Raw genomic sequence first — 22760 nt, 5'->3', positions numbered from 1 at the left:
TTTGGAAATTATTAAGTGGAAAAAATTAGTAGTAGAGCCATGTTTCTATTCAGTAAGTTTAGTGTATGTGCTCTCTGTCTCTGTGGAAACATGTTTTCGATTTGTTTGTCCAACATTGTCTCTGAGCAGATACGCATTGTCAGACCTGATGTATTTTCACTTTCTGCCGTGCTCATCATATTTAAGGAACCTATTGGTTTTGTTTGGTTAGCTCTGTTTATGTTAATTTACAATATAGTTTGGGTTTATTTTAACCATTGCAGTGATTTACAGCTATAATATTCTGAGATGTGAAGATGGTAATAGAAGCATGAGGATTTTATGCTTAAACAGGGCTGTTTTATGATTTGAAAACCAGGTAGCCCTTGAGGAACTAGACGTTAGTGAATTTAAGCCAGTAGTTCACCTAGTGTCTCCATATCCAAGTGATCAAAGAAGAGAATCATCTGTGTTGTATGGATAAATAAATTATGAAATAAATTATTTGAAGGTGGAGTCCACGTTAGAAACATTTTTACGTTGAGTACTGAGTTTGTTCTAACAAAACAGGGCTTTCTAGTTCGGCAATTGGAGAGTTTCCTCCATAGAGTCTGGCAGGAGCTGCTGTAAGACTTTGTTAAATTCTGAGTCAGTCCCCCTGCTGGCGCAGGATGAATTGAGATTTCCAGCGAAGGGGATTAGGGGTGGATTCCCTGAAGGGGAGGTTCTCCAAGGAAAAGGAACTGTATTCTTGAAATGTTACTCACGCTATCATTTAGAAACCAGCTATTTGAGTACTCTGACAGCCAGGGTGGGTATACTTCAGTCTGCGTACATCTCTGGGGGATCTTTTCCACCTTCTTTCTGGCCTGCTGGGACTCTCAGGATTAAAACATGTTTTGATTTCTGTTTTGTGAGAAGAACAACTCTTCTCTCCTAAGGTACATTTCACCTTTGTCCTAGAGTGTTGTAACAGATTGGAAAGAGAAGCAGAGAATAATGAACTAGAAAGGACCGTCGCCCTTCCTCTCCCCCTTGCTCGAGAGCAGGTGTTGCAGACTCAGACCTTACAGGAGCCAGCCAGGGCACAGGCTGAGGGAGGCAGGCTGGGGTTGGCATCATGGTATTCAGTGCTGCAGCTGGCCCTTGGGAGTTGGGGAGCCCATACCCTTTTAAATGAGACAGCCAATTGTTGCCGTGGGGGATTGCAGGCCCAGTGTTGCTAAATCTGATATTTTGAAGAGATGCCAAAAACAGATACATTTATGTGAAATCTCCCAGTAAAAAAAATGTTTGTTTACATCATAAGGGGGAGGGTCAAGCAAAACATGTTTCTGAGCCAGACTGGCTCACCAGTTTGCAACCTCTGCACCTGACTCTCCCTGTTATGCTTGTATTTTGTTCCTTCCCACCCCCTACCCTGCCAATCAAAACTGGACTCCTATAGGAAGGACTTTTCTGCTGGGGACCATCTGGTAAATCGCATGAACTAATCTGCCCTGCATTAATGGGACCTTTTTGCCGTCTCCTCTCCTTCAGTTTCTTGTGCTCCTGGAAAACATGCACCTGTTAACAGTGCCCTCCCAGAGTCAGACCACCCCCTTTATTGTTGAATCCCCACTCCTGACTGTGAGGCTTTCAGAGCACTTGGAGAGGTGACAGCCTTGTGACAAGAAGCGTGGTTTGGGTCTCTGATGCTCCTGAGACTGTTTGGTGCAGAGCGGTTCTTAGGCCTCCTGCACCTAGGACTCGAGACTTCTTCCCACCAAGATGTTTTTCTCGTGTGTTCTTGGAGCATAAAATACACCACAACTCGGGACATGAAAGCTGGTTATTTACAGACTTCACAGGCCAGCTGGTTTAAAATCTGGACCTCCCAGCACCATCCCTTGTCACATGTGCATACCGTCTAACGTGATGTTAGAGCAATGCCTGCTCCCCTCTTTCCAAAGGGAGCCAGGCAGGGCCATAAACTGTAGCTCTTTTGAGTCTAATGTAGAAAACTATGGTTTCGATAAGAACTGACGAATGGGAAGTAGCTGATAGAGATTTAGGAACTGAGGCAGTCTCTACTTCAGAAAGTTCAGTTCCCCTTTTTTGGAATGACCTAAAAAGTTTATGAAGTAGAAGAGTTGGATTTTCCCTAAGGGTTTCGCATTATTCTGAAACTGGCCTGTGACACGGGCAGATCTGAGAGTAACAGTGGACACTGAAAAGCCATGGAAAGCAGATTGACAGCCTCCTCATTTAAAATAACTTTTCTCCCAATTATGAAATAATAATTGAAATGTTAAAAATAAGTTGTACATGTTGATTATATCAAACTTTGAAGATAAAGAAGATGTAATTGCTATCTTAATATGTATCTTTTCAGTCTTTCTTCTCTTGCATACATACACATTCTCTTTTACAAAATGGAGCTCATAAGACATATAGTGTTTTGTAACTTGTCTTTTTCACTGACTGTATCATGAGCATTTTCCCATGTCATTGAATATTATTCCTCAGTAGTTTTTAATAGTTGAATGTCAGACACATGAATATACAATTTGTTTAGCCAAACTTCTATTGACTATTTAAGTGTTTCTGATTCTTTTAAATTATAAATAATGCTGCAACAAACACACCTTTACATAAATCTTTGTGTATATCTCCAGCCCTCCAAATACATGTTTGACAGTGGGATGCTGTATCAACAGATATGAACATTTCATAGACTTTTGATACAAACTATCAAATCTGATCACATCCTGTAAGGACCTTATGAAAAATACTAGTTCATGGCTCTCATAGCTTTATTCTTGAAGGCTTTCAAGAAGTTGCTTTCCTGTTTCGCTGAATGACCAGTATGTGAGCGCATCTAGGATTCATTTTCTGCCTTTGCATTCCTTAGTGAAAATGAATGTGTTTGTCTTCTGTGTTTGACACAGGGAGCAGAGACGTGAGCTACTTTGTAATATGGATTCACCTAGTAATCAGGTCACCAGGCTCTGGCTTATTTTTGGCTACTTGTTCCTGGTAAGCAATTGTAGTAACCACGGTGAGACCTGAAATAGCTTCGTTTTGCTATTTCCAAAGCTGTGGTTTATAGAGTATACTGGGACAGCTTCAAGTCAGTGTAGGCCTCACTTAGGATGGGATACATTCACGTGTTTATGTGAATGACCCATGCTGCCAGTCCTGTCAGTGTGAATGACTTGGAAAGGGGGGAGGGGAAGGAGTTGGTGGAGAGAGTAGATAGTATTTCTTCTGGGGACAGAGCTTTGATTTATGAGCTCAGCTTTCTGCAAAGACAGCTGTGTGGTCCCTAAACAAGTCTTGTCTTGTGTGATTAATGTATGCCAAGGGATCTCCTAATGGAATTAGGTGCTTACCAAGATGAAGCAGTTGCTCTTCATTCATTCTTTTCATGTGCACCTGCCTTCTTGATAAGCAAACGTCCATTTACCCCTGTTTCCGTCAGCCATCATTTAAACTGAAAATCTGACGGCCTGCTGTAGATCGGTTGTTTGCAGACCTCCTATGTCCTAACAGTGACCCTGTTCTATTCTAAGCACTGAGGAGATGGACGGGTGAGGGTTAGAGGCATGGTCTGGAAGGATTGGAAGAAACTTTAGAAATACATTTCCAGCTTCTAATTTTATAGCACAGTCAGTCCCTGGCTTCAAAGAACTTAGTCTTTTTAGAATTAAGAAACATACACAGGAAAAGATTAAAAAGCAGAACAAATTACAAACAGCACAGGGCGATGGTGTAGCGCCAAAGGAGAGGCACTAGCAGTGAGGGCTTCTGGGTTTCAGGAGTGGGGCTTCGGGCCTGCAGACCAGTCTCACGCGGCAGAGTTTCTTTAGTTGGTTGTTTGTGTTTATTTTTTAACTGGCCCTTGAAGAATGAGTGAGATTTGAAAATTGAAGGCCATTTCTTCTAGAGAGGTGGTATAATTCAAGGCTGAAGATGGTAGAAACAAGGGGGTCGTTTTGGCTGGTGTGACAGGTTTGTTAGAAAAATCTGTCTTTCAGTCACTTGCCTGTATAATTTGGAGATGAGCTTCTGAAGCCCCTTTTCTAATAGAACAAGCAGCATCGTAAGTTCTGTGTTTTCTTGCTGAACGTACAGCATCTCTGTCACCAGCTCTCTGGAGTTCAGAGATAACCAGCAGAGCCGAGGCTCGTTATCTTCCTGAGAGGCTCATGGGGTCAAGCCAGCAGCCCATAGAAATATACACTTAGGTAGTTTTCTGGAGTGAGTACGGAGTGTGACTCATAGAGTATCTGGGGAACCTAGTCATCCCTAGGCTGAGAAAAAGTCTCCCTCTTTTTTTGCAGGACTTGCTTCCTGGGGAAATTTACTGCCCCAAAGCCTTAAAGTTTGTCTGTGCCCTCAGTCAGGCATCAGAAAGCCTCAGGCTTTATAAACCATGAAGTTATTGGCAGTACCCCTTGGAGACTTGTAAACTTTCAATGAAGTCATAGTACTGTGGGCTGTAATTCAAGTAATTCGCAAAGGATAAGGATTTTAAACATTTAGACAGAAATATCTCATTGTTTTCAGATACTTAAAAACAATACCCCTTTCAACTAAAGGCTGACACTTGAACATGTGCTTTGTTTTACTATCAGATGTGCCTAAAGATACTCAAAGATATTTTTCCTGTTTAGCCCGCCTGGAAGGCTAATGTTTGAGCTTCATTCTTTTGGTCAGCTAGAAGATTACCCCTTATTAAAGTGTATATCTTTTCCTCTTAAAATTAAGTAACTATCAGCCATTTACATTATAGCTTACTTTAGTTGGGCGGGATGAGGGAGAAGATGAGATAGAATTCAGGTTTGGAGTGTGTAAGAGGGATCCTCAATTTGGCGATTTTGCTTTAAAGGCAGCCCGGCCCCCCGAGTGGAGACCTGAGGAAGTGCTGCTCTGGGTGGTCCCACTCTTGCTTGTAGATTAGGGAGTCTGCCAGACTTCAGAAGTCACCTCGCAAGTTTAGAAGTTGAGTGCTGTCTTTTAAAATTATCAGTACAGTGGCTAGGAAAGGTGCCCAGACCTCATAGGTAACATTTGGAGTTGATGAGAACCCTGGCTTGTCTAAGTGGGTACAGATGGACTTATTTACTGGACACACAGACTCCAGCTTTGCCATGGACCCTGTCTGCATCCCAAGTGGCAGCACCGTCGGGCAGCCTTGGTAAGGGTGACAGCCAGTGCCCCGGGAGCTGGGCAAGTGGGAGGTGCATGTATTTCCTACCCAAGCCTCGCCAAAGTTGGATTCACATCTGTCTGGCCCAGTTTTTTGGGGGGTGAGATTGTAGCTCTTCTGGAGGAAAGTTCCCTTTTATCCCTGTAATCGTCTGCTGTGTAGGGAAGGGAGCTCCTGGATGAATTGTTTTCCTCCTTTCTTTTGATTCCCTATTTATTGAAGTTAATTTTAAGGGCTATAAACTGTTACTTCTGCTGATTTTCTTTCTGACCACTTGCTTCCAATTTAGGTTGCAGCTACTGACATTTTGATAAAACTCCATGAATACGTTTGAAGATTTTGCATTAGCCTCTTAACACCATTTAATCAGTACTTCTTGATGCTTCTCACCAGTAAATTATATATCTGCGTTTCACCTAGGAAGTACTGACCTTCAGGACCGAAGGGTTAAGCATACCATGAAGACAAGTCGTAGTTATCTGTCTAATAAATGCCCCGGGCACTTGACTAGCTTGATTCAGCTCAATTTAGTAATTCACATAATTCTTTTAAAACTCATGCATATGCATTTTTCTATTGAGGTTATGCAATAATTGAGAGATATCGTAGAAAATAGGATTGGATGGTACATCTATATAGTGGAATATTTTGCAGCAATTAAATTGTTTATGAAAAATTTCTAATGGTGTGGCAAGGTGCTTAAGATGTAAACTGTGTATGTGGTACTCTCTCACCAGTATTAAAAATATTTACATGTGTGAAGAAAGAAAGAAAGAAAGACATACAGAAAAGAAGTAAAGCAAATGCAAACAGTGAGTAGCTCTGTCTGGGTGAGAGGCTTGTGAGTTAGTTACATTTTTATTCTTTATCCTTTTCTCTTCTATGTGTGCAGCTTTTATATTGACTAGGTATCACTTTTGCAATGAAAAATCCAGTAAGCACTGTAAATCATCGTACCACCTACCCCAGTAAAGATTTAAAATAGAGTGAACATCAAGGTTAAATTAATGCTTTCTGTATGGAGACAATGACAGTTTTCCCTCAGAAACTTCAAAAATTACTGAGAACTTCCCATTTAGCACTTTGATCTTACATGTCATTATGCAGTGTTCCTGTAGGTCAGTGTTTCTTAACCTGGAGAATGCTGGTGGTAACTCACAGGTTTGCTGCAACTGTTTGGAGAACAATAATTCAGAGTGTTTCAAAATTAATGGTAGCAGTTATGAAAATCCTGAAGCATTTTAGTTCTAAACTTAGTTTAGTGAAATTTAATTTAGTGAAAAATTTAATTTAATTTAGTTGAGTAAAATTATTATTTTATTTTTGAAAATAAACTTTTATTGACGTGTAACACACATCCACAAAAGTGCACAAATCTTAAGTGTACAACTTACGAATTTTCACGAAGTAAACATGCTCTTGTAACCACGTCGTTTTATTTTTGTTGTATTGTGCTTGTGTAGGTCTTTGACAAAATGTTCATAGTTCCATATAAAAAATATGTTGTTGTTTAGTGTTCTGTGGTCTCCAGAAGTTACACTCTAGACATGTGGCACTAAAAGCTCTCATAATTGCATTAACTCTTTGAGTTTTTACATTTTTCAAGGAGCCCTAAAATTTCATGCAGACTATTGTTATTCTTAGTTCGTGGTAGGAAAATTGGCTTTTATAGAGTGAAAAATGCAAAAAAGTAATAACTGCGAAATTACTGACATCTAGCGTCTGCAGATTAAATTTTTCTTTCCTCCCCAGCTGGGGTACATGCTGTCTTCCAGTTGGCGGGTTGTGTGCAACTTGATCCCTGCGCCTCTGCGTATGATCCAGCTTACGCTGCTAATCTAAGGAGGCAGATCAGCAGCCGGCAGTTAAGTGTGTCAGGCTTAGAAATCCTAGACCAAGCTGGGAGGAACTGTAGAGATTGTTAGCCTCAGATGGGGAAACTGAGTCTTGGAAGGTTACGTGCCTTGCCCAGGGTCACAGAGTTGGCGCCAGAGCTGAGTCTAGAATCCTGATCCTAAACTCTGTTACTAAACCCTGCTAAGTCCCTATTCTCATTAAAATTCACCCTTTCTACTAAAAGTGCTATCCTCAGACTGTGAAATCAACTTCTCATGAAAGATAAATTACCTAACACGTTTTTCAGCCAAACTTCTTAATGGGGATAACCTGACAGCATCGACCTGTTTTGGAAAACATCCCTTGGGTTACTTCGGGTGACTGAGGGATGGTGTGTAATTGTTTAGAGCAGTTCCGAGAGTAACTGGAATAACCCTGGCAATAGGGAAAGTGTGGCATGATGTGGACTTGTGACCCTTCCCAGGGGAGCGGGCTGGGTCAGAAGACCCGGCAGCATTTCTGGAACACAAGGTCTCCAGTCTGTGCTCTCGGGCACTGGACAGGGGGGCCTGGCTGCTGTGCCAGAGAGATGACCATCGAGGTTTCATGACTTCTTGTTTTTTGAGATTTTGTTTCAGTCGGCTAAAGGTAGGTAAGTAAATAAACCTGCTCTTTGGTTTTTCTAAGGGAGGCCAGGCAGCATATATTTAGTAAGTGTTGATCACTGTGGTGAGCTTCGGGGGTTTTGTGTTTAATAAAACATGCCTATAGGGACTTACTCAGTGGAGCTGGTGGCTTCATGGAGAGATCACCATTGCCCCCAGAAATCTCGGTTCTGTTGGTGTGTTGGATTAGTGAAATGCACAAGAGTCTCAGGGAGCAAACTGATTTGTGTCTCTCTGTGAGCTTGAGGAAAAGGTGTCTCCTAAGTCTTGCATGGCAGCCATCCTTAGCCTGACCTTCAGTGCCACTCTCCAGAGTCCCATCTGCCAGACCCTTCTCACTCTGTTCCCGGAGCACAAGCCTTCCTCAGGGGCCGGGCTGATTGCTCTCTTCCCAGATATCTATGGCTATTCCTGCCTTTGAGCTTTTGAGCCTGTTTTCCCGCTTATTTAGAATGCCCCCCCTTCCCTTTCTACTTCTCCAAATCCTGCCCACCCTTCGAGGCCCTACTCAATTCCCATCTTCTCTCTTCAGAACTTGTGTGCACTGCTACCCATACTGTGCTGTGGATGCCAGAGCCACAGTGCAGCCTACTGGAGAAGAGAGTGGACTCTGGAGCTAGGTCCACTATGACCTTGGCCTGGAACCTTTCCTGAATCTAGATTCATCATCTGTAAAAATGGGAATAATAATTACATTTAGCCCACTTTTTTTTTTTTTTTGAGGAAGATTAGCCCTGAGCTAACATCTGGCAATCCTCTTCTTTTTGTTGAGGATGACTGGCCCTGAGCTAACATCCATGTCCATCTTCCTCTACTTTATACATGGGATGCCTACCATAGCATGGCTTTTGCCAAGCGGTGCCATGTCCGCATCTGGGATCAGAACCGGCAAACTCCGGGCCGCTGGGAAGCAGAACGTACGAACTTAACCACTTCGCCACTGGGTCAGCCCCACACTTAGCCCATAGTTGTGCAGATTAAGTGAGTTCATACCATTAAAGCCTATAGAACGATGCCGGGCACCTACGTTCTTATTAAATGGTTATTATTCCTGCCACCATGGCTGTAATCACGGCCTTCCTTGTGCTACTGTTTAATCATCATAAGTATATATTGATTGGCCTCTAGTGAAATTGTAAAGTCTTCTCATGAAGAAAGGGGCTTGATTGTAAACTTTCTGTTGACCCTTTTGGTCCTACATGTGCGTGTAGTAGTTCCCCAGTACATATTGCTTAACGTGAAACTATTGTTGTATTAAAGAAAATAGATGGAACAGGGAGTAAGGAGTCGAAAAGATAGACTTCGGCTCACAGATGGCATTTTCTTATGATTCTTAGAGTGTGCCGTTTGTTCCTTTTTTCATTGTTGTTCAGGCTAATGAGCTGTTCTGTCAAAACCACCAGAAGTGCGAACATCGTTTAGCAGGGATGCTAGCAGTTTTGGGAGGTTGTCTCAGACACTGTTTTCTTCTAGGGCCGTGATGGGAGGGAGTCTCAGACAGTAGATTCTGATCTGCCAGAATGTCTTAAAGCAGGCGGGCCGTGAGCTGGTTGTTTTGAACACGTGTCCCTTGCTGAGGGGCCTGGGAAATTCACCAGGAGGGAAGGGACCGGAGCCTTCAGCCACCCTCTTCTGCCTTCCCCTCCTCTTTGATTGGCAGCTCAGATACTCACAAGCTCCATCTTCAGCTGTCAGTGTTCACAAACGTTTGGGGGAAATAAAAAGTTATCTTCTGGTGGGAAGAGGTGGAGACTCAGGCAGAAGCAGTCAGTAAGAACCGATTGCAAGCAGGACTCTGGTGGTGCAAGAGCTGCCAGGGGCCCTCCACTATCCAGCAGTCCAGGACTTCAGCCAGCGTCTCCCACCAAGCCCTGTGGGCGCCCTCTCTGTGATGACAGTGCTGTGTTTCTCCCTCTTCTAGGCTGGAACAAGACATTAAAAAGTTAAAGGCTGACCTGCAGGCCAGCAGGCAAGTGGAACAAGAACTCCGGAGTCAGATCAGCTCCCTCTCAAGCACCGAGCGAGGGATCCGCTCCGAAATGGGCCAGCTCCGGCAGGAGAACGAGCTGCTGCAGAACAAGTACGCGTGCCTTTCGGGCCTTTGGCTGTGAGCCAGGCGGCCTCACTGTTTCGCTTGTCTCGGGGATTGGGGCACGAGATTCATGAAGACAGAGGGACCTAGCAGAGGGGTTTTTAAATAAAATATTCAATTTAGTACCAGATAGTCAACATGTTATAAAATCTCTAAAACTTTACTTCATTGTAACAAAACAGTTTAATATTACTATTTTGTCTTCTCTCACTTAATAACTTCTCTTAGTTTAAAATAGTTATGGAGCGTTTGTTATAAGTACAGCTGACAAGCAGTTCTGCCACAATTTGAAAGTCTTGCTCCTTTGAGTGAAAGTTTCCAGAGGATTAGACTCTACTTTGATTTCTGGTTCTAAAAAGTGATTTTGAGCTTTGATTTTATTTGAAGAGGCAGGCAAAATGTTTCTGTGTAAATTCTTTTATGCTTTCTAAGTCGTCCTGGAATTATTTCTTGGCTCAGTGTGGGTCTGCCTTTTTTTAATCTCTAGGCAGTATGTGTCTGGGGTAGTGATCACTATCGTAGGCTCTGGGCCTTCCCCATTGAAAGAGGGGACCTTCGACATGTTTAAGAAGCATGACTCAAAAGCTAGAGCCTTATAGCCAAATAATCTCTTTGTTGCTTCTGACCCACATGTGTGCTGGCTCTAGCACTGATGCACAGAGAGCATCTCACCTTATGTTGGTATATTGAGATATATCTTAATATCACCTTATATTGATATGTAAAGCTGGGCCTGATAGTAGGCAGGGAAGGGACTATGGCTGAAATTTCTCTCTGAAATTAAGCATCCTGTGACTATGAGATCTATTTTGGGATCCTCTGAGAAAACGTCTCTCAGCTGGAAAGGAAAGGCTGCAATTGGCTCCAGCATAATTGTATTCAGACAAAGAAATTCCTTCCCCCTCACACCCTTTTCCTTAGTTTCAGTGGGGCTGCTTCCATCAGCTCTTCCTTGGTCAGAGTGAAGTTCTTTCAAGGTGTTTTGGGGTATTAGAATTAGTTCTACAGCTATTTTTCCCTCTAGTAGGAACTTGTTTTATCCTATTTTCTGGATTACCTTCTGTAGATCATTTACCTTAATAGAGCAGAGGCTACGTATGAATCTATATCTTGTAAGGTAGCTTGTTTATTGGTGTGTAGGAATTGTTAAATAATAACGCCAGTGTGTTTTCCCTGGGCACTCTGAGAACTGATACTTATGACTTGTTGTTCACACCTCCTGTTTACTTTGGCCTTAAAATAATAAAGAGAAGCCGTGTTTCTCCAAGCTTTATAGTAGGCATTTCTAATTATAAAACCCTGTATGACAATCATTTCCATATAGGTTACATAATGCTGTTCAAATGAAGCAAAAAGACAAGCAGAATATCAGCCAGTTGGAGAAAAAGCTAAAAGCTGAACAGGAAGCCCGAAGTTTTGTAGAAAAGCAATTAATGGAAGAGAAAAAAAGGAAGAAGTTAGAAGAGGCTACTGCTGCTCGGGCTGTTGCATTTGCTGCTGCATCCAGGTATGTCCACGTCACCTGAGTGCTTAATGCAAGCTCAGCTTTCCTTGTACCAAGACAGACGTGGGAATTTGATGCCTTGTGCAGGATTGGAGACACAACAGTCGTGCATGGATGGATTGCTTTTAAGTACCGCTTTATTAGCTGGTTAAGCTCCATCTGTGCAAGCTTGCCCCTTCTTAGAACAAATTCATCCCTCGGTGACCTCATCTCTAAAGTGGGATGTGAGAATCGCCATGCCTCCCACACCTGGGAGGCAAAGTGCTGCTCAGAAAAGGCGTTCCAGTCCCTTTCTGTAAGACTGATTGTCACTAAGCACTTTGAGAGAGTCCAATCTAGAGTTTTGTTCCCTTTATAGAACTGTCATTACTCTCTACTCTTAGGTGTGTGTGTTTCTGGAGTTATCTTAAAATGGAAGAAAGATAAAATCTTGGTTGCCCGAGCTCTGGGTACAGACTGCTCATGTCTATGTTGGATATCAGCAAACTGTTAAATGAGCTGGAAAAGAGGGGGGCAAAGATGAAACATGTCACTATTAGATATCACTGAATTTGTGGAGTGACGAGCCTTGGGGACTACTTCCTATATGCCATTGAACAGTGTGCAGGTGTTCCAAAACTGGTACGTAACTGCCATCTGAATTCCATCAAGGAGAAAAGATAGTTAAGAGCCATTTTTTTTAGGGGGTGGGGGGTGGGGGTGTTCTACTTAATCAGTTTTGTTTTTTTGGCTAATGAAGTCCATGTGCATGTGGGGTCAGTTATGGGTTTATAGATGAAGAGTGAGGGTAAATTATTATTTATTTCGTTTTAAGTTTCTATCCTAATTTGTATCTCTGTGATATGATCCTGCTGTAATCTTCGCTGAGTTTTGCTTTTTTGTATTTGGCGTGTTAATAGCCTTCTTTTGGGCTCTGGCACGTGCAGAACAGTTGCTGCTTCCTCATTTCACCTTTCAGGAAATAAGAGGCAGAGAGAACTCTTTCCCCTGGCAGACTGTCGCGCAGGTGGCTCAGCTTGCTTGGCCCGTCGGCATCTGTACAGATTCTCGGGACCCTTTCTTGGCCTGCCTGGGGTGTGGGGATTCTGTCTGTTTGTTTGTGTGGAGAGTTGGAAGCATTTCTGAAGCACTTACACCTGCAGGAGACTTTCCTGAACAGTCTTCTAGCATGGCTTGTGCTGTTCTTAATTCATCCAGCACCTACCCTTTAAAAACATCCACTAAGAAGGGTGTGACAGTTCTTTAACCATATTGTTTAGTGTCTCGTATGCCTGAGGATCAGTAAATTAGTTTCAGTCTCGACGCTAAATCCCTTTTGCTTCCAGTTCAGCTTATTTGTTTTGATCTTCTCCTTGGGTGGTCCTTGATGGCCATCACTTATATAGAAGCTGGGGGTTTTTGTTTTTTTTTTTTTTTTTGAGGTAGATCAGCCCTGAGCTAACATCTGCTCTGCTGCCAATCCTCCTTTTTTTGCTGAGGAAGACTGGCCCTGAGCTAACATCCATGCCCATCTTCCTCTACTTTCTGTGTGGGATGCCTACCACAGCATGGCTTACGAAGCATGCCGTGTCCCCAGCTGGGATCCAAACTGGTGAACCCCGGGCTGCCAAAGTGGAATGTGCGCTCTTAACTGCTGTGCCACCAGGCTGGCCCCACAGAGGCTGTTTTTATTCTTAAATTAATCTCCAGGCCTAAGCCTCCCCCTGAGCCTTCTTTTTTGGTAGGGAAAGGACACCTCCTTTCTCCATCAGGCCTTTGTTTTATTTTTTATTTATTTATTTATTTATTTTTTAAGATTTTATTTTTTTTTCCTTTTTCTCCCCAAAGCCCCCCAGTACATAGTTGTATATTCTTCGTTGTGGGTCCTTCTATTTGTGGCATGTGGGACGCTGCCTCAGCGTGGTTTGATGAGCAGTGCCATGTCCGCGCCCAGGATTCGAACCAACGAAACACTGGGCTGCCTGCAGCAGAGCGCGCAAACTTAACCACTCGGCCACGGGGCCAGCCCCTGCCTTTGTTTTATTTTTAAAGATTTTATTTATTTTTTTTAATTTTTCCTTCTCCTCAAAGCCCCCCAGTATGTAGTTCTATCTTTTAGTTGTGGGTCCTTCTGGTTGTGGCATGTGGGATGCCGCCTCAGTGTGGCTTGATGAGTGGTGCTAGGTGTGCGCCAGGATCCGAACCTGTGAACCCCAGGCCGCCAAAGCAGAGTGCGAGAAGTTGCCCACTACACCACCAGGACGGCCTCTCCATCAGGCCATTTTTGAAACCTAAACAGTTAATGAGCTTTGGACTGGCCATTGCCATTATCTTTTTCAGTTTGTTCTCATTATAGCCCTGGGAAGCAAACTAATGCTGCTCCTCCTTGTTCTCGTTACTCCAGGCTTGTGGCAACTTCATGACTAAAGAAAGGTGAAATTCCCAATGCCTAGCTCCTCAGAAGTGAAAATTGTTTTTAGCTCACTGCCCCCTGCTGGAGACGGCACATGTGTGGTTCTGTCTCGCTCAGCTTGTGTGCATTGTCTCAAGTCATATAGCTTGGTGGGAAGTTTGCTGGATTGGGAATCTGGAAAATCTCAGTTCTCTGACCTACAAGCTAGTTGACCTTGGACTAGTATTATATTTATGTAACCTCAGTTTTCTTTTCTGGAAAATGGGATGATATACCCTACCCCCGTAAAGAAGGTAGTGTCGGTGAAGTACCTAGCTTGGTGCCTGACTCATATTAGAAACCCAATTAATGATAATTATTTTAGATCATTGTTGAAATTATCAAAGAACTGCGAGAAGGAGCAGACTGAGCCAAAAGCTAAAACCCAACTGACTGAGAGGAATATGAATGCCACAATGTGAGTCAACTATAGGCTTTTAAACCCCTCCATTTCCTGCTCTTCTGTTTCCAAAGGGGAGAGTGCACCGAAACCTTACGGAATCGGATCAGAGAACTGGAAGCAGAGGGCAAGAAGCTCACAATGGACATGAAGGTGAAAGAAGACCAGATCAGAGAACTAGAACTGAAAGTTCAGGTAATGGGGGAACACAGGATTTTCTCCTGCTTGAACTCCTTCTCCATGTTAGATCTGTGCTCCGTGCTGCGGTGTGGAGATGGTGCCTTTTCAAACAGACCAGATGCCATTGCTTCTGAAACTCGCCGTATGACAAAAAGAAGGCCTGATCTTGTCCAGCTCATTCAAGTAATATTTAATTTAGCCAGATTCTAATACAAGCCAGACACGTTGACAGCCTCTTGATGTGTTTTATTCCAGAATTTGACTTACTGCAGATTCATTTCATTTTCTCAGGGTGTAGGCCAGATTACTGTCCTTTGGAACTTATACACCTCTTCTTAGCCCTAACCCTCTGTCCTTCACCAGGCAGTTGACCATGCTGGATGGCTCTGAGCCTTGTAGATTGCAATTCTGAGCCCTGCGTGATAAGGAAAGCTGCCAATGCTGAGCACGTAGCCAGTTTGGGGGCTGGATGTACCTTAGCCAAGTATTTGGTATTAACTCTTCAAAGGGACGTTTAAAACTAATGTCATATATCCTAAAGTTAGAGTAATTTGAATCATGCGGAACTGGTAAGAAATTATTAGCAGGTCAGTGTCGTAGAAAGATGACGCAAAGACAGCCAAGAATGTGCAGGAGAGGAGGCATCCGAAGTGGATGGCAGTAGTGAGGGTTAGTCAGTAAAAGGCTTTGGAACTGGAAAAAAGAAAATCCAATTAGAAGCTCATCTCATACCGCACAGAAAGAAATTCCGGATGAAGAGTTGAATGTAGGCAAAAAAAGAAACTTTTTTAAACTAGGGGAAAATATAGTGGAATTTATTTGATCTTGAAACATGGGAAGACTTCCTAAACAAAAATAATGGAAGAAATCACAGAGCAAAAAAAAAAGTAAAAATCAATTGGGGAGGGTACAGATATTGCAACAAATATTATAAATAAGGAATTAATACTCTCGATATGTAAACTGCTCAAAATTGCTAAGAAAAGCTCAGATGTGCAGAAAAATAGACAAGATATGAACAGATAATTCACAGAAGAAATAGAAATGATAAGAACATCATTTGGTGATTGATGAGGAATTATCCTCGTCAACCACCAAAAACATATAGGTTAAAATTAGATCATTTATCTCCTGTGAAATTAGCAAAGAATTTTTAAATGATAATATCAACTTGGGTGAGGATATGATGAAATAGGCCTCATACATTGCTGGTGGAAGTGTAATTTTCTGGAAAAGGTCATGTAATTTTTAAGTATTTCCCTTTTTTAGGACTCCTTCCTAAGGTAAATATTTAAAAATCTCACCCAAGATTGAAATACAAAGATGTTCATCACAGACATAGATAAATGCAAAAAAAATTAGAAACAATCTCAAGAATAGAAATTCATTTAATAAATTTTGGTATATAAACATGTGGGAATATTATATAGCCATTGAAAATTACATTTTCAAAGAACAGTTGACATGTTTTTTAAGCACTGTATACAAAACTGTATATATAGTGTGATTTAGTTATGCTAAAATATACACATATCCTTAAAAAAACTGAAAGGAAATATATCAAATTTCTCACAGTGTTGGGATTTTTTTCATTTTCTTCTTTGAACTTTAAATGCATTTCTAAATTCTCTGTAATAAGTTTGGATTTCTCCCTTAAAATGAAAAAATTAAAATATCTGTATATATACATATATATTTATTGACTAAATTACCGGAAGATTTAAGTGAGCTTATTCTGCAATATGCCTTGTCAAAGTAGTTAACATTTTTATAATTTTTAGTGCAGGTCAAGAGTAGAGTTTTGGCAAATTTGACTAGAGCATTGTAGCAACATTTGGAGCTAGCAGCAAGGAAAAGTTTTTGTGGTTCTGCAGTAGGCTTGTAAGGAAGCATTTTATTTGGAAACAGAGTCTATTTTATCTACACATAGCCCAGCACAGTGACATTTATCTACTGAAATGTTTCTGTATGTACACATTATCATATAAGTACATTTTGCACTCCAAGTGGTAAGGTCTAAACCCTTGAGACGCCGGGATTCTGCATTCTAGGGGCCAGGTCAATAATAGTGGGATTTTATTTGTGATTTCAGGTTAGTCTGTAGACATCGATGCCAAAACTCTCTTGTAACATTGCTGCTTTTATGATATTGATAGGAGCTTCGGAAGTATAAGGAAAATGAGAAGGACACTGAGGTGTTAATGTCAGCCCTCTCAGCCATGCAAGATAAAACGCAGCATCTGGAGAACAGTCTGAGCGCAGAGACGAGAATCAAGCTGGACCTGTTCTCCGCACTGGGGGATGCAAAGCGACAGCTTGAGATTGCCCAAGGTAGGAGAGCAGTGGCCCCAGGTGAGGAGGTGTGGCTGAGAATGCATAGGCTCACAGAGAGCAGCACTCCCTCGAGCTCGGAACTGAAGGCGTGCAGTTTTCTCTTCAAGGGGTTTGACAAGTATCCAACATTGACATCGAGGAATCATCACATTAATTCACTCTGCAGACATGTTTTGAGATGAGAACATGTCAAGTGCAGGGCATACAGAGAATAGAATGAGTTTCTGTGCTCAAGGAGCTCACAGTGTTGTTAGAGAAATAGAGAACTACAGAGTTACCAAAAGATATTGGGTGTAGCAGTTATATACAGGGTCATAGGAACATAGAGAGAGGCAGGGACTAACCAGCCTGGGGAGATAGGGCCATTTCTCAGGGGAGCTGATGTCTGAGCTGGTTCTTGAAGATGAGAAGGGGTAAGCCCAGTGAAGAAGCAGTGTGGTAGGGGTGAGGGGTGGAGAGGCTTCTAAACAGAAGAAACAGCCTAGGCAAGGCCAGAGAGGCAGGAGGGCCAGCGTGTTCAGAGCTGCAGCTGGCTCTGCTTGGTTGGAGCAGAGGTTGTAAATAAGGGAGGGGTGGGAGAAAATTCTGGGGAGCAGGCTCTTCACTCAGCAGATACTTACTGAGACCTACTATGTGCTGGGCACTGTGAGAGTCCCTGAGGGAACAAACAGATAATAGATCAGGTGGTGATGGGTGCGGTGAGGAAAATACAGCGGTGGTGAGGCAGGGTGTATAGGGCTGCTAGCTTCACAGGGTGGTCATGAGAGACCCTTCGAATAGGCATTTGAGCAGAGACTGAAAGGAAGGAAGTGAGTGAGCCACGTGAATCTCGGTGGGGGGAAAAGCACTTCAGGGTGTAGGGAGCATGCATGGTGGCCAGTGGGGCTGCAGCCTGAGTGATGGGGAGAGTTGTCAGAGTGAGAAGTAGCAGGAGCCACATTCTGCCAGACCTTGTAGCCCATGGAAAGAACTTTGGACTTGACTCTGAGTGACATGGGAAGCTTTGGAAGGCTTCTGAACAGAGGCATGATGTGACCTGGTCAACAGACATTTGGGTTTTGTCCAAGAAATTGATTAGCCACCAATAGGTTACTGAAAAAAATTTTCCAACAGTTGGCTTAGTAGAAAGAAAAGAATATTTCAACAGGTACTTGAGAGCATCCCCTCCTCTGTGTAAACATTGTGCTAGAAGCTAGAGAGGAGACAGGCGAACAGGACCGTCTGGGGGATGCGCTGGGGCGCTGCTGCTCAGGCTGTTTGGCCTTAGGGCCGCCTTTACACTCTCAGATTACTGAGCATCCCAGGGAGGTCTTTTCAGGTGGATTATGTCTATCGATATTTACCTATTAGAAATTAAAACTTAAAACATTTACTTATTAATTTATTTAAAAATAACATGGAATACATATTACTTGTTAACATCTATAACATATTCTTACGAGAAATAACTGTATTTTCCAAAACAAAAAAAGTTTTAATGAGACATGGCATCATTTTACGTTTAGCAGATCTCTAATTTCTGGCTTAATAGAAAATAGTTTGATTCTCATCTCTGTTTCTACATTCAATTAGCTGTAATTTCACTTGCCTGTCGTTTCTGGAAGACTCCACTTATGCTTATGAGGAGATGAGCGTGAAGAAGGCACATAACGTCTCAGTATTATTATGAAGATAGTTTGGACCCTGTGAGAATTGCTGCGCTAGGGCAAGCCAAGCAGAAAGGCCTGCTGCCGTTAGGTAGAGGCAAAGGGCTTGAACGGCCAGAGGAGAGAGCAGAGGTGGCTTCATGAGGGAGCGGACATGGAGTGGGCTTTGAAGGATGAATTCTGAGAGCAGAGAATGGCAGGGAAGAACATCGTTACCTGAGAGAATAGTGTAAGCGAGGAAGGAACATGCTGGCAATGTCCAGGTGAGCAGTCCAGTGGCCTCAAGCTGGGGGACGTGGAAGAAGAGAGTGGGAGATTGGGATGAAGCCATACTGGAGAATGCATCCCTGGATTTTCAGGAGGAAGATGACGTGTTCAGGCTGTTATTTTAGAAATCTCAGTGTGAAAGACGGATTTGAAAGGTGAGGTTGAGGAGGCAGAGCGGCCAGTTAGGAATTGTCACTGTCTTCTATCGAAGAGGGGATGAGTGGGGCAGGAGGATGGTCCGGCGGGAGTAAAGCAAAGAGGAGATGCCTGAGGGATCTGGGAGGATGAAGTTTCTGGAACCAAGGAAGAAGAGCAGGACAGATTTAAGGAATGAGAAGTGAGAATGAGTTTGGTTGGGATATTCTGATTTGGAGTTGCTTCCTGGACACCCACGTGAAAGGTCTTCATCAGTCAGCGGGAGTTTGGGGCCTAAACCCCAGAGAGAGGACCAAAGCCCTGGGGGTGGAGATGGGATGTAGAAGTTGTGAGAAGTTAGTGGAGCCATAGGAGTGGCTGGGGATGGCCCGGGTGGTAAAGCAAGAAGAGAAGGGAGTTGAGAAGCAGGCTTATTAATCTGCGGACTCAAGGAAAGGCAGTTAAAAGAAAGTTCCTGGGAATCTGCCTTAAATCTAAACTTGTGACCCTATACTGGTGTTTTTGCCTGCCTCCCTCTGCCTCATCCCCTTCGCTTGGGTTTGCAGACTTGGAAGAGATCCCGTGCAGTGAGGCGGCACCTGGGCTCAGGGAGGCCAGTGCAGCTCGGCTTCCGCACAGGCCGTGCTTCGCTGTCAGCTCAGGAATCCTCATAAAGCAACGAAGAAGCAAAGGGAACTGTCTCTTCCAAAGCTCTGGGAGTGTTTGCTTGTTACTGATTAAAGAAATCAAACTGAAATCTGCATGGAAAGAAAAGATAGAGTGGCTCACAGATCAGATACCCTTAGGTATTTTCTCCATCTAAGGCTCTGTTGTTTAAAGGGAAGGAGGATATTTGATGCGAACTTGAGGCTGAGGGGACGTGAGGGAAGTCAGAGGAAGCAGGTCCCTTCTGCGGCTCTTTGCTGCTGCTTCCCTCCACTGTCGTGCTCAGAATATTCTGATAAGAACCCAACTTTGTAATTCAAATCAAACCGCTTGTTGCTTTTCTCCTTCCTGCTTTCTGTATCACTTGATTCATCCTGGTTCCAAAATGACTTTCCTCTCTACTACATCCTTTTTAAAAATATGCCGCCGTGCTCTCTTACATTTCAAATATATTGCCCTCTTCTGTAGGACTTAAAATGAGCGCAGCTCAAATGCAGCCTCCTCCTTTGTTAAGCATTTGAATTTCTGAAGGGCTTCTCCTAAGTGTTCTTCCCCAGTGGACCAGGGAGCTTCCAGGCGTGCTGGAAATTGCGTGGGCTTTGGAACACAGTGTTTAAGTCCTGCTCCCCCTCGCAATAACTGGATGACTCGGGCAAGTTGTACAACTTGCAGAGCTCCGCGCCCTCCTGGGCTGGGCACAAGGGCTGTAGCAGTGGAAGCTACAGTAGACACAGCCTCTGCCCTGCTAGAGCTCGCGGCCCCATGGAGAGAGCGTGGACACGAGTCGTGACCCCAGTGGGGAGTCACCAGAGACGGAAGAGGGCGGCAGGTAGGCGTGCAGACTCTGGAGCCGACTGCCTATGCTGGAATCCTGGCCGGGTCACTCAACCTCTCTGTGCCTCAGTTTCCTCATCTGTATAATGGGTGATGATGTTGCTAATTCCTGCCTCACAGGGTTGTGGTGATAAGTAAATTAATATATGTAAGCACTTAGAACAGTGCCTGGCACATATGCGTTAGCTATTGTAATTATTATTATTACAAAGAATAAAGTGACAGGAAGGAAAGTTATGGTGTGTTGAGAATCCAGACGTTGGGGGTAGGGTCTGATTTAGATGGGAGGATCAGGGAAAGCTTCGTGTGGAAGTAGAAACAGAAATCTCAAGAGTTAACAACACGCAGACAGCAGGAGAAGCACAGACAGGGAAGCGGCCCTGCGCAGGCAGAGCTGGTTGGATCAAGAAACCGAGAGTATTGAGGGGAAGGTGTGCTGTGAGGCTGAGTCGGGTAGTGTTACCAACGCGGCCAGCCAGGGGCAAGCTGGGCAGTGGGTCTGAGGGGCACTGTGCCAAGAGGCAGGCAAGAGATGTGAGTCACCTGAGAACCACTGGGGCAGCGGCCCCAGAGCTCCATTTTATTTTCTGTTAAGAGAACCACGGGACAGAGTGTGTTGTCGTGACTGAGTCTGAGGCCTCGGTTCTTCTGTGTTCCTTGGTCGGACACTCAGAGACAGTCCATCCTCCCAGAAAAATATTCCAGCTCAAGAGATAGAGCCATAATTCAAAATCAGCACCCTCTCAGGCTGCCATAAGTGACTGCCATGCTCAAAACCTGGCTCCTGGGCCTGACCCCGTCTCCAAGTGGTTAAGTTCTCGCACTCTGCTTTGGCGGTCTGGGGTTTCGCAGGTTCAGATCCTGGGCACGGACATGGCTCTGCTCATCAGGCCGTGTTGAGGCAGTGTCCCACATGTCACAACTAGAAGGACCCATAGCTAAAATATACAACTATGTATTGGGGGCATTTGGGGAGAAAAAGCAGGAAAAAAAAAGAAGAAGATTGGCAACAGTTGTTAGCTCAGGTGCCATCTTTAAAAAAAAAAAAGTGGCTCCTGGAAGTTGACCTCTTTGCTCAGTCACACCTACATAAACAGAACCCCTTTTTATTGTAAACCATGGCCCACAGGCCAGATCTGACCTGCCGCCCGTTCTTGTACAGCCCATGGGCTAAGAATGGTTTTTACATTTTTCCATCATTTAAAGAGAAAACAACAAAAACAGTTTGTGACTCACAACATCTAAAATATTTATTCTTTGGCCCTTTCCAGGAAAAATTTGTCTACCTTTACAAACCGTCAAAGCTGGAGTTGAATCCACTTGAGATTGGCCCAAGAGGGCATTGTGTTGGGTGAGCCCTCCCTTCTCACTAATGGTGGGTCTTTGATCTTCCAGGACAAATTCTTCAGAAAGACCAGGAAATCAAGGACCTAAAACAGAAGATAGCGGAAGTCATGGCCGTCATGCCCAGCATAACGTACAGTGCCGCCGCCAGCCCCCTGAGCCCCGTTTCCCCCCACTACTCTTCCAAATTTGTGGAGACCAGCCCCTCTGGACTCGATCCCAATGCCTCTGTTTACCAGCCCCTGAAGAAGTGAAGGCCCACTGTGGTGTTGCCCGACCGTTTGGTTACCAGAAGGCATCGCAAAGGAGCGCCTCTGGCAGTCGAGACTCAAAAAGTTTATATTGTATTTTGTGGGACTGTATATGTTGTTGTTTTTAAAAAGGGGGGAAAGATAACATCCAAGTCTGATTAGAACTGCCCATCAGTTTTTCTTGTAAATTTTTAGAAGACCTCACAGAACTTTGCAGTTTATTTTTCTCGGCCAACACATTAAAACCATTCTTGGATTTCAAGTAGCCAATTTTGCCTTTTATGTATTCTTACAGTTTCCTCTTGAAGAAAAAAAAACAGTTTTTGCTTCTCAACCCTTTATTTTCTATGTTTTAGTTTGTTCTCAAATAAGCAAGCAAAACCTGCACATGGGATGATAATGGAAGCTTTTGGTTTTGAGAGTGAAAGGGTTAAATAACCTAACCCAGCTTTGATTTTGTAGCTGCATTACAGAAGATGATTATTGATATTACAGAAAACAAAAATCGATTACCCCTCCAGGACCAAACACATTCAAGGAGTGTCACTTAAGCTGAGGGGAGAGACAGGTGATGAGACGAGCTATGAGGATGTCACAGGGGTTGTGTTTGGAAATGTTTCTATTCCCGTCGGTGTGTTTAGTCCTAGAAAATTGCCAGCAGCAGTCTTGTTCACAGTGCCTTGGGAAAAGACATTTGAAGAGGAAACTTGATGGTTTTAAACTATTTTCCCCCTTTACCATCATCCATCTTCTCTCTGTATCCAGCTCACTGCGATCCCGCTGAGAACTGGCGGGTAGCTGGGCTGTTCGCTCCCACCACGGCCATGTCTGCTGTTCCTTCTGTAGCAGCTCGGCAGTGTTGCGGACTCGTGTCGAGGCGAGCACCTTGGGAAGGGGAGCTGGGCGGCGCGGGTGTGCGAGAGACTGCAGTGACAGCTGCTGAGAGCTGCCATTCTAGGTTGCTTTTTCTTCTTAATTTCATTTCATTTGGCTGTGCTTTCC

The 22760-nt window shown here is 43.7% G+C and overlaps 1 protein-coding gene across 2 annotated transcripts in view; it reads left to right on the top strand.

Annotated features, from left to right (window-relative positions):
- Nucleotides 1–22023, top strand: part of MACO1 (macoilin 1) — a 53657-nt gene extending 31634 nt beyond the window's left edge. For both annotated transcript variants that reach the window (XM_070610672.1, XM_070610673.1), the window contains 5 exons: nt 9596–9754; nt 11091–11273; nt 14176–14296; nt 16438–16612; nt 21559–22023. In XM_070610672.1, the coding sequence (XP_070466773.1) occupies nt 9596–9754; nt 11091–11273; nt 14176–14296; nt 16438–16612; nt 21559–21761 (841 nt within the window). In that variant the 3' untranslated portion in view covers nt 21762–22023. The remainder of the gene's footprint in view (nt 1–9595; nt 9755–11090; nt 11274–14175; nt 14297–16437; nt 16613–21558) is intronic.
- Nucleotides 22024–22760: the final 737 nt, after the last annotated feature.

This window comes from Equus przewalskii, chromosome 2 (assembly GCF_037783145.1).
Source record: "Equus przewalskii isolate Varuska chromosome 2, EquPr2, whole genome shotgun sequence".
Classification (NCBI taxonomy): Eukaryota; Metazoa; Chordata; class Mammalia; order Perissodactyla; family Equidae; genus Equus; species Equus przewalskii.
Note: the sequence above shows the minus strand (reverse complement) of the source record. Positions and strands in the feature narration are given on the sequence as shown.